The 12,581-nt window shown below is 35.4% G+C and overlaps 1 protein-coding gene across 1 annotated transcript; it reads right to left on the bottom strand.

The window, feature by feature from the left end:
* Positions 1-800: 800 nt before the first annotated feature.
* LOC125662971 (medium-chain acyl-CoA ligase ACSF2, mitochondrial-like) lies at positions 801-11,752 on the bottom strand. The gene is made up of 2 exons (XM_048895310.2): positions 11,702-11,752; positions 801-4,012 (listed from the first exon to the last, which is right to left on the bottom strand). The coding sequence occupies exon 2, from the start codon at positions 3,999-4,001 to the stop codon at positions 2,364-2,366; it is 1,638 nt and encodes a 545-aa protein (XP_048751267.2). The 5' UTR covers positions 4,002-4,012; positions 11,702-11,752; the 3' UTR covers positions 801-2,363.
* Between the last annotated feature and the right edge of the window lie 829 nt (positions 11,753-12,581).

Genomic DNA, 12,581 nt, shown 5'->3' with positions numbered 1-12,581 from the left:
ATACAAAATTGATATTTATCTTGATGACATTTTTCTTAGAATTCGGTAAATCTCAATAATATCCAGAATGAATGAGTGGGTGTTACTTCTGTCAAAAAGATTAAAGAAAAATAACCATTTGAAGAAAGGGGACTCTCTTTTATACATTAGAACACTTCAATTCGGCATAAAAATATATGATGAGGATATAAGGAGAATGAACGGGGCCTGGTCCTTCTGAGTCCGATCTCTGTGATACCATGAATGTAGAAAGGAGTCTGACTCTGAACCACATAAAAAAAAGCTACCAATTCGCTTCAAATACCTACAGAATCAGAATGTAGGTGTGATATTCATATTTTGCCAATTACCTTGTAGAAATTCATATTTCAATTACTTGCATGCCAGATTTCAGAGATATACGTCATCGTTCTCTCGATTTCACCTGTTGATTCTTACGCCGACATTTAAGGGTCCAGGTCACCGGATGGTTTCTCACCTATGACAACAGCGAAAAGCAGACTGAAGATTTCGGACCTATTAATCAAGATTTCACATCAAACATACACTACTTACTTCCTCATAATTTGATGCTTACTCCTCCTATACACCCGATCCCACCTCTGATAAACCCAGGGGTTGGTGTTTGCCCAACTCTTTATTTTGTATTGCTCATGGGAATTATGAGATTGATCACTGTTCGTTATTTTCACCTTTCATGATGTTCTTCGCGTAGATATTATATGACTAATATCTTTCCTCAGCAGCATCAACTGTTGACAAAATCTGCATTAAAGATATGATATACTTAAAATCCAAGATACCTTAAAACTTTTATTATATTTGCATTATAGAATATGGAATTACAGTTCTTCTGAAACATAATTGTGATAATGACATTTACAAACGACGATGATGTCGATAACTTGTCAATGGGAATTGAAACGCATTCTTCAGGTACTTTGAAAAGGAACCTTGAGTATAAGCTTTATTAAAATAATGTATAATTAGATCCAAGGTATTCTTAAGTTCAGCTAAATGAGCCTTTTACGAACAAGACCAAGTTAATGCAAGCTTTAACAATTGGTAACAGTATTTAGTCCTTATGTAACCTATTTAATTCTTTCATCTCCTTTGGTGTACTGATCACACGGATGTTACGGGTCTTCCCTTTCATGTTAAGCTCATCGCCTGACATAATCGTTGATTTCATTTATAATGGAACTGGAGTTTTCCTGAATTCTGGATCTTTAAAGATGAGTGTTTTGGGGTTGTCATTTTTAACTGTATTTGCGCCACCAGTATTGACATGCATATATGGACTATAGGTGAAACTATATCAACATCGCCATCAAAGACATTTCAAGATGGAATATTGCTGATAAAAGTACAAGAACACGCAGGCTATTTTGTTTGATAACATTAATATCTAGGAAGTAAAATGTTTGTATTTTAAAGACCCCAAAAATACTGTACGGTTTCTTCCCGTATGACTGGATGTGGGCGGAGTCCATCTTTTGTCTAGAATTTCTTAGAAATTACCTGGCCAAGATTTTTTTTTATTGTATATTGTTGACACACAGTCTACATCGATATCCTAGTTTCTCTCTCTCTTACTTTCATTCATTGGCTCAATAAATAATTTATTTTATGAATATCTAGCTATCAGACATTCATAATATAAATTATCACAATAAGTTACAAGTTTTAAAAATTATTATGCAATGTTTTCTTTGATTTGATTATAATACATTTATATAGATAGGGAAAATACAACTATATCAATATTACGCTGCTCAGGGGATTTAAAAACTACGAGAGAATAGCAGTTGTGGGTAGACAGGTCAATGCTATCAAAACTTTGGTATACTGAGCTTCCTCAAGATATACAGAATACCATAAGTACTGTCTGCTATTGTTATCAAAACGCCTCTCTCTAGTTGCTGCAGACTATTATCTGCATATGTCACTCCACCGAGAATCTAATGTTTGATTGACAGGCTGTGTACCTTTAATTACGATACAGGTAAACTTTGAGGTATTTTAATTAAAATTGGGTCTTTAAAGTGTATGCTCCTACAAGAACGAGTTCGAAGAAGTATATATCTCTTTATACAGTACTGAAGAATTCACTTATTCAGCAGAGAGAAAACATCTTTTTCAAAACTTGTCTTTAACTTCAAATCGATTTCATAAAATATGCTTCTATGATCAAAATCTGGAGTAAATATCCATGTCCATGAAATCTATGTGGTATTTCGTGGGGGTGGGGGTGGGGGGAATATTCAAAAAATGAAGAATCATAATTGCTTTTCAGATAATCACTCCTACTACAAGACTGAATTTTGGTTAGTGATATTTGATATCAATAGTTCACCATCCATCTAATCGATCAATTCCAATTGTTGAATGGCATCAATTCTTATTTGTTTTTTGTTAATTTTTCCATTATCAAGCATCGGCAGACCATGAAATCTGAGGAAATATTTCGGCATTTCTCCAAGACCATCAATGGCATCGTGCCCAATGAACTCTGTCCTGCAAAACTGTTTTACGTCGGTTGGTGAAATTTCATACTCCGGATCTGTAACGTAACAAACGCAAATTTCTTCGTATAAACGCTTGTCAGGTACACCAACCACAATCACATTTCGTATACCATTCTTTCTTGCAATGATTTTTTCGATGCGACTGGGTAAAATTTTTCTCGTACCTCGGGATATACAGTCCTTGATGCGCCCGTTTATTATAATATGATTGTGTTGATTTATGTGCGCAATGTCGCCAGTGCGAAACCAATTTCCAGGCAAAAGGACTTCCTCTGTTAATTCTGGGTTCTTGTAGTATTTCTCAAAACCATACACGCTTCGTATACAAAGCTCTCCATTCTCATGTTTTCTCAAAACATTTCCATCCCCATCAATGATCTTCACTTCTGTACCCGGTATTGGTTTTCCCACGTCACCGACTTGTACTTCACTAGCAGTAGTAAAAGGCGGGAGTACAGATATCGTAGATCCTTCGGTCGATCCGTATCCGATTGTCAAACTCCTTGTAAATATGCCAACGACCTTCGTGTGGGAATCGTTAACCGATTGTCCACCTGTAAAGACGGTATCGAGTTTGAACGAACCTTTGTAATTTTCTTCGTTAGCAGCCAGATCTGAAAGAAAGTAAGGCAGTAATACTGCCGATGCACACTGTTCTTCCTTGATTACTTCCCATATTTTCATAGTGTTACGTCCTTCTGAGGCAATTGGGGAGTCGCAGAATACTTTAGGTTTCCCTTGATACACCGTGGAAATGGGAGATCCTCCAATCCAAGCAAACGGCCGATCATTGTAACTTATCCCAGAGGATAACATAGGATTGTTGATTGCGTGAAAATGTGTTTTAGGTACCAGTTTAGGCTTCCCCGTGGTTCCAGACGTCGTGAAAAACACAATTTCATCCTCGGGGTAGAGTGTAGGAAGTTCAAATTCAAGTTCTTCTCCTAACTGTAGTATTCTGGGAAGGTTATCATAGGATGCTAAATTCTCGCTCTTTCTGAGAAAAACCAAAGTAAAAACATTGCAGTTCTTCAATAGAAGGGCATTAAGCTGCAAAATAACTTTTAGATATTCATCTCGTTTGCCGGGGTCAATCAAAAGGGCCTTGCACTCAGCAATTGAAACTATTTCGTAAACGTCTTTGGCGTTGGTGTTGCTGAAAGGAACATGGACAACAATAGCCCCCGCCATAATTATCGCTAATTCTGCTATTACCCACTCTAGGGTGTTGGGTCCAGAAAGAGCAATTTTATCTCCCTTTTTAATTCCTTTCTTGATGAGATAGCCTGCTAACTTTATTGCCTGTGTCTGAAGTTGACGGCAAGTCAGGCTTTCCCGCGTTCCATCAATACCTCGATAGATGAGAATTTCTTTGTTTGGAAATGATGTTGTTATTTCGTTGAAGATTTGAGTAACTGTTTTGTACTTGTACGGAATGGTCCTTGGAGTACAGAGATAACTGAATTCTGACATGACGAATGATTCTAAAATAGAAATATTAATTGACTCACAAAAATTATTAAAGTATATTTTCATTAGTACATCGTCATTGGTATATTGCATAAATTGTGTATACTACTTCAAATGCTTCAAGCAGAAATATTCACAAGTAATCCCTAACAAAGCACAATGATTTTACAGTAGTTAGGAAGGGGGCATATCGTCACTTTTAGCCACACCCCATGACGTCATTAGTTTTCGTTATAATAACCTTACCCACATCGATATTTTGGTTGGGTACCTTCATAGTCATATATCATATATATGGGGTTTACAATTCATGTATCTACATTTGATGTCCTCAGATGAAATATAATTTCTACTGCAGTATTCAAAATATCAACGGTACTATATTTTCATCTGCGGCGCTGGGGATATCAGCGATATTCTCTAGACACATTTAAGAAACATCACTCCCTTTGCCCCTAACAAAGGGAATGTATGCGAACATGAAAGGTAAAGATTAATATATAATTATCGTCATACATGTTGCTTTATAGAAAATTTGATAGGGAATACACGCCCCACCAAAAAAAAAAAAAAAAAAAAAAACCAAGAAAGAAAGGATGTCCACCTACACTAACTGCAACTTCAAATAATATTTTTCGTGGAACTATACATAAATTCAAGTTGGATTGTGAAATTGCTTTTGTATTATTATTATTATTACTAATCAGCTCGCAATGTAATGTCTTCTAAAGAAAATTACTCATTTATAACAGTCATGTTCAACCTTCTATAAATTCGTAAATACGTTAGATTTCAACCCGTTCATCCGCAGTATTTCTGGCGAATAATTTTGATATTCAAGTTACGTCGTAGGATAGAAATAAATGAATTTGGTTATGACTTGGACGAATAAAAAAAAAATAATAAAAATTCTAGATAAAGAACGGCGAACCCTACGGATAAAGCTGCGCACATTGCTACTTACATTCTCCGTGCATTTTGACGCCACTATAATTGTTTTATAACATTGAGTGAACTTGAGACTGTATTTCTTTCATTATACAAGTAATATATCTTATTTTAATCCACAATTCGTACAATTCATCAACAAAAACAATTTATTATATAGCTTATAAATAGTCTAATATAAAATCTGCGTAAAATCTAGAAAATGTTAGCGTTCAATATCCTGAAAATTTATTGAACGCTAACTTTGCATTGCGTAAATTGTATGCGCCCGAAACATTCCGAGTATGAGCGTTCAATATTGACGTTACCGTAACGACGTAAACAAGCCAAAATGTCAAACGACGGTCCTCCGAATCTGACAGAGCCGGTATTTGATATTTACTTAAGCAAAATGTTTTACTGTACATAAATTATGATGTCCCCATTTACAAAATCAGTTTGCTTCATTCGTTAATGACGGGTTAAATATCGAACAGTTAAGAAATGCATGCTGTTATTGCACACTGCCAATATTGATGAATTCTCGTCTATTTTGGAGTATTTTGAGTGAAAAGAGTTATAATTTAACAACTAAATACTTTAGCTATATAATAAAAGGGTTATTGAACTTATATAGGTGAATATTGGCACTCGTTGGCTGTCAAAATGCACTCGCAAGCTCGTGCATTTTGACAGCCAACTCGTGCCAATATTCACCAATATAAGTTCAATATTCCTATATTATAGAATTTCCGTAACTTTAGTACCCGTCAACCCTTTACTAACACATATCTGTTCGTGATTCCTCTGTGTTTTGTGTGTAATTCCCGTGATTATCCGTGTTTTGCCAACCTCCCGCTCATATGGCATAAATGAAACTGTCAAATGTAAGTACAACAAAATAACAAGAAATCTACACTCTTGTTGCTAAAATTTTACATTTGAATATAGTTTATAGGTGTGTCCAGGGGTCCGTGTTTGCCCAACTATCTATTTTTGTATTGCTTATAGGAGTTATGAGATTGATCACTGTTCGTTATCTTCACCTTGCATTTAACCATCGAGTTTGTATCTCTGCTGGTGGACAGTCTGTCCCCGAGGATACTTGTCGCTCGATATATGTTCCTTCATGAATATACACAATAACGAAACAATACTGGGTGACACGTCGCCCAGTATAAAAAGGTGTCACTCTGTGGAGTCTATAAAGGACACAGGCTCCTACAGATCGGTTGGTGTCCCTCGGATTATCCTTCGAGATATCAGAGATTTGTCGTAAGTACAATCGTCAGATTGTCAGCTTTGGTACAGAAACCAAAATTCTTATACCCAGACTGTTATGTTCCTTTAAGAGATATATTTGATAATTCCTTTTCAGACCCCATGTGTTCAACCTCAAAATGTTCTGCAAAAAATTGCAAAACTTGTGATATACTGATCACTAAAAATTCATTTAGTAGTAATCTAACTGGACGTAGTTTCTGTACCAAAACGTTTGATAATCTGACTTGTAAATCTTCTAACGTTGTCTACGCCATTGAGTGTAACCTGTGTGGCTTAATTTATGTGGGAGAAACCAAGGGTTCACTTACTAAAAGAATATCGGGGCGCATATTTCAAATTAATAATGGTGGTAACCAACTTCTTACAAGCATTTTAATGCACCAGACCACTCCATCTTATCCATGAGGGTGAGGATTTTAGAAAAAATTTACCATCACACAAACAATCCTACATTAAGCACCCCTTTTCGTAGACAACGAGAAGATCACTGGATCAGGACCCTAGGCACTGTATTTCCATATGGATGCAATGATAATGTATATGATGTGGGAAATTTGACTAGTCCACAAGGAAATAACGTGAATGTGATGGGACTCTTTCCCAATACCCAAAGACGAAAACGCAGTCATGGACATCGTTCATATAAAAGACCAAGTATAAATGATGTCACGTTTGATTCACTTTTGCCTTACGTCAACAGACAATTAGGTCCACTTCATATTCATACAAAACTTTACTCTATTCCATTGAGGGTTTTACGTACGTTATTTGAAGAAGCTATGGCTAGTCTATACTTGGATTTTTCAACACCTGAATATAGACTGAACTCTATGATTATGGATGTTGCCTACCACAGGCTCTATAAACCAGCACGGACCATGGATGATATTCCTTCCAAATCATGCCGCCAGTTCCTTAAGCTCAAATTTACAAACAAAGGAATAGATGCCGTCAACATAAGCAACATTCTTCGTCATAAAAGGGTTCAGTCGTGTATTCCAACTTATTTCAAGTTCAAGTCTACACCCTGTATTTCCTACAGCTATACTTCTACTATTGCATCCAAACTTTTTAATTATAAACAAACTTTGCAGTGCTTAGATATAGACCATCTTATACGTAATTCACCAACATGTTCTTGTTCTTCATCTTCTTTCAACTACAGTCCAGCTGGACATGTCATTACTGGTGATGTTGATATAGTTGAAAATGAGGACCTCAAATCACTTATTCTTAAAGGTCCTAAATACAGAGAACCTCGGTCTTTTAATTGACGACATAACTTCATCTCTATTATGAGTTCTGTCGAAGATTATGCCAGACGATAGGTTAAATATGAAAAAGAAGAACTTGATACATTGTCAGAATGGGTTAAAAGCATAAGAGGGATATTAAAATCCCGCATTAGACACACGAAAACAAAAGTATGTACCGTCTATCCTTCTGTGTTTAGTAAACCAGAAGTGATAAAAGAATTAGATAGGTTACATGAGGAATATGTTTTGGTTCCAGCTGACAAAGCTAGTAACAACATTGTCTTTGTTTGTAAGGCTCATTATTACAACTGTATTTTAAACGAACTTGGCATTAATTCCACTTTGGTAATCATACTTATACTCCAACTGCCCTTTCAAAAGATGAAATTCTTCAAAACCATGCTTCAGTTTTAGACACATTTAATATTCCAGTCAATGGGTTGAATGAATATGAGTTACCGTACCTATACTGGATTCCTATAAACATTGTCTATAAACAATGATAGCTTTCATTCATATGTCGATTTGATATATCCCTGTGAGCTCGAAATAAAGGACACCACAGAGTCGTCCACTTCTGCTTCATACTTAGATATTTTATTGAAAGTAGACATTAACGGCAAACGGACAACTCAACTGTATGACAAACGGGATGATTTCAGCTTCTCCGTCGTCAACTTCCCATATTTATGTAGCAGTATTCCATTATCACCTGCATATGGTGTTTATATATCTCAACTGATTCGATATGCAAGAGCTTGTCCTGCGTATAGTCAGTTTTTAAATCGAGGCAAGCTACTGACAAACACGTTGATGGTACAGGGATTTCAACAGTCTCGATTGAAGTCAGCATTTCGCAAATTCTATGGTCGTTATAACGATCTACTTCGTCAGTACAACCTCGCATTGGGTCAAATGCTGTCTGACGTGTTTCATACCGATTGTTAAGCCGTTCTTGGCACACTGATTTTGACTGCGGATAACTCCGTTTACCTGATCAGGATATAGGGCTCACGGCGGGTGTGACCGGTCAACAGGGGATGTTTACTCCTCCTAGGCACCTGATCCCACCTCTGGTATGTCCAGGGGTCCGTGTTTGCCCAACTATCTATTTTGTATTGCTTGTGGGAGTTATGAGATTGATCACTGTTCGTTATCTTCACCTTGCATTGTGGCACTTTCCTCGCGATACGATTCTACATCTGTACGTCGCGACGCATTTTGTGATTGTAACGGTATCTGGTGTGGAGTGTACGGAAGTACACAGCGATTCGTTGGAGGGAACCGTTCCTATGACACATCTAAATTGATATTATAAACATTTCTCCCGACCGGAAAATTAGAATAGACTTCAATCAGAAATTAGATTATTGCGTGTTGCATGCTTTTATTTTTTTCCCTGAATACTTACATGTATATTCTTTAATCATATTTCTCAACTGGAAATGTAAATGAGATTTTATGCGAAGTATAAACGGATTATATAGCATAACATATTTTTAATTTTATCATAGGCCTTGGCACAATATGTTCCGTATTTCATCCGTTATCCCGATGCCTCCATTGTAGATGGGTTGCATTATATAATGACACAGTGCCTACATCTGTTACATTTGTTTATTCATTAGTTCGTCTGTTTCCAAACCTGTTTGTATATTCAACAGCACAATGAATCCACGGATAATTATATCGCTTGGGTTCGAATTTACTATTTCAGAGTAAAAGTATATAACTCTAAGGTTAGATGATGCAAAACAAAGAGTCAAATGGTATATATTTCTGCTCTGTATTCTGATATATTCACAGATAATCAATCTAAATTACTACCAACGTTAATCTTGAAATTCCGTAACTTTCGAAGATATACAGAAATAAATTTGGGAAAATACCTCTTATTTTTGGTCGAATTTTATCTGGACCCTGGCACTATACAACTGAACAGAATGTTTGAGCATTGCAACATGCTATTACATAGAACATGTAGTATTAAATGTTATTTATGTCATTTATAAGTTGGATTTCTTACCCCAGTTCATAACTGAAGTCTGTAATGGCACCGACTAACCGAAATTGTAAAACCGTCTTCATTTTTACGTATCAGTTATTTTGACCGATGCAACTAATTACACAAAATATCATCATTATTATAAATCGTAAAACCCCCCTTTTTTTAAATGTGGTTTGGATTAATTAGAAATTAAAAAAAACCCACATTTTTATCATTTTAAAGACCTTTTTAGCATAATTTATCCATGAAAGGGTGAGGATAACGAACAGTGATAAATCTCATAACTCTTATCAGGAATACAAAACCAATAGTTGGGCAAAGATGGGTCTCTGTATACCTCATAACTAGGAGGAAATCCTTCCCCACCGTCGACCGGCCACACTCACAAGCCTTATATTTTGATCAAGTAAATGAAATAATCCGTAGTCAAATCAGTGAGTAAAGAACGATCTAACAATTGGGATGAAATATGCCAGACACATTTGACCAATGGCATGTTAGATTGACAAGGAAGATCGCTAAAACAAACATACAATTTGCATTTTTCCGGCTTTATTGAAGAAACAACGGTCTATGATGCCAAAAATGTAGTCTTTATTTTATAGTGAGGAGTGGTCGTGCAAAGTCTTGAAAACTCATACATTTTGATGTTGGTTTGAGAAAAGTTTTGTTATTTCAAAAAGATTTAGCTAGTATCCACATTTTTTTACGCCACGTCTGTCATATATTGTTGCACAATAAGTTTGTAGGTATTCCTTCACATGTTTTAATGCTTTGGAGAGGAACAATGGTAGGGGCTTGGTGGAACATTGGCTGGATCTACCAATGTATCTTTGCTTGTAATGATTTTTGTGAAATTGAAGAATCCAGTATACGTACGGTAACTTATATTCAATCTCCCCATTGACTAGGATACCAAATGTGTTTCAAATGAAGCTTGGATTTGAAGAATTTCATCTTTTTAACAGACAGTTGGAGTATATGTAAAATTACGGCATTAATGCCAAGGTCATTTAAAATATCTGTAATAAAGAGCCTAACAAACAAAGACAATGTTGTTTAAAGCTTTGTCAACTGAAACCAAAACATACACCCCATGTAAGCTTCCTGGTTCTTTTATCATTTCTAGTTTATTGAACACAGAAAGATAGATGATACCTGCTGTTTTCTATGTATCTAATACGGGATTTTGATATTCCTCTTATACATTTTATCCATTCTGATACGGTATCAAATTCTTCTTTTTCATATTCAGTCCATCGTATGGCATAATATTGTGATGTTCCATTCTTACAGAAGTTTGTCGAAATGCAAGGATAGGGGCGTGGTAGACATTTACTGGATCATATTATGTGTCTTTATTGGGAAGTGTATTTTTGGAATCCAGCATAATTGCGGAAACTGAAAATCATTATTTTCCTTTGTTTAAAAATGCAAACACAATTTTTCAGACTGTCGTGTTTTTGTATTGTAAAGGGGGTTTGGGGCATAACTTGGAACACCAAAATATGAAATTTACACCATCTTCATCTACAGTAGTAAAAATGAACATTACATAAGACGAAAACCCTGTTATGACAATTGCATGCCATCCAGTATACATTCCTCGTGTAACTTATTCAAGTATTTCCATCCCTTTCAATTTACGAATCACAGAATGATTCACAAACATACGCGTTTATGTAATAGAATGCCTATATGTTAGCATGTAATGAGAAGCATTTTCTTTGTATCTTGTGCAATGCATTGATTTTTATTTAATTATTGACGCATCGGCAAAAAAATATCGATCTATTTATTTTCAAATAAGTAATCGCAAGTAACGATTTAAAATGAAACGTAAATTTCACCCCTGTTAGTCACGGATACCTGGTAGCATAATTATCTAACTTGATAGTTTTTTGTTGTTGTTTATAGTCTTGATTGATAAATAATACAAAACCATGACAGATGTGACTATGTGCTACCCCATGTGATCATACTGATCCATATAACATCAGTAAATGTAGAATACTGACTTTCGTCAGAATCATGACCTCCATGGATGATTTCACCCCGGAAAAATCCTTACGTTATCATGGGTGTGGCCAAAAGTGGCGATAATTCATTTCTTTAGAACTTTCCATTGTAAACAAAACAATCCAATTGAAATTTATGCAAAAATTAGTTATTCAATGTTCAATAGGTTTGGGTGAAAAGAATCAGGAAAGAAGGATTTAAAGCCATACCTGGATCCTCTTCCAATCGTTTTCTGTTAACGTTCTCCAAATTATGTAAATTCGAACATTGGGGGATTCATTTTATCATTGCAGTGAAAGGCCAAGCAACACTTGTTTTCGTTTAGCAAGTAGGATTTTATCGGGTACATGTGTTAGAGTTTCTTTCACTTCCCCCATCTCCATCGTCCACGTTCTTCGCAGGAGTTATATACAAATTAAACATTTCTCTACTTTATTTACTGCAGAGTAATAGCGAGGATTCATATCAAGCTTTCAGTTCTGTAAGTTAAACGAGATATAGTCATCACACACAACACCCATCGTGGTCATTTAACTTCTGAGAGACCAGGACAATGGAGCGCCAAATTAACATAAACTCAAATAATTGAAGATATCTTCAATTATTTGAAGATATCATCAATTCATTTGATGCGCGCAACAATTGAATTAAAGATATCTTCAAATAATTAATGATATCTTCAATTCTGATTTTATGCGCGCGTTAATTGAATTGATGATAGCATTAATTCTTCAGCTGCATTGATGCTCGCTTTAATTGAATTAATGATCTCTTCAAATGAATTAATGATATCAACAATTGAATTGATGCGCGCTACAATTCAATTGAAGAGAGAAATAATTGATATAATGTGCGCATTAAATCAATTGATAAGAGCAATAATTGAATTGATGCGCGCATTAATTCATTTGATGAGAGCAATAATTAATTTAATGCGCGCATTAATTCAATTATTGCTCTCTTCAATTGAATTAATAATATCTTTAATTCATTTGAAGAGAGCAATAATTCTTTTAGAGAGAGCAACTATATAATTAAAGATATATTCAATTCAACATATCTACAATTGAATTAATGATATCTTTAATT

The sequence above is a fragment of the Ostrea edulis genome, chromosome 1, assembly GCF_947568905.1.
Source record: "Ostrea edulis chromosome 1, xbOstEdul1.1, whole genome shotgun sequence".
NCBI classification, from domain to species: domain Eukaryota; kingdom Metazoa; phylum Mollusca; class Bivalvia; order Ostreida; family Ostreidae; genus Ostrea; species Ostrea edulis.
This window is presented reverse-complemented; position numbering and strand designations above follow the sequence as displayed.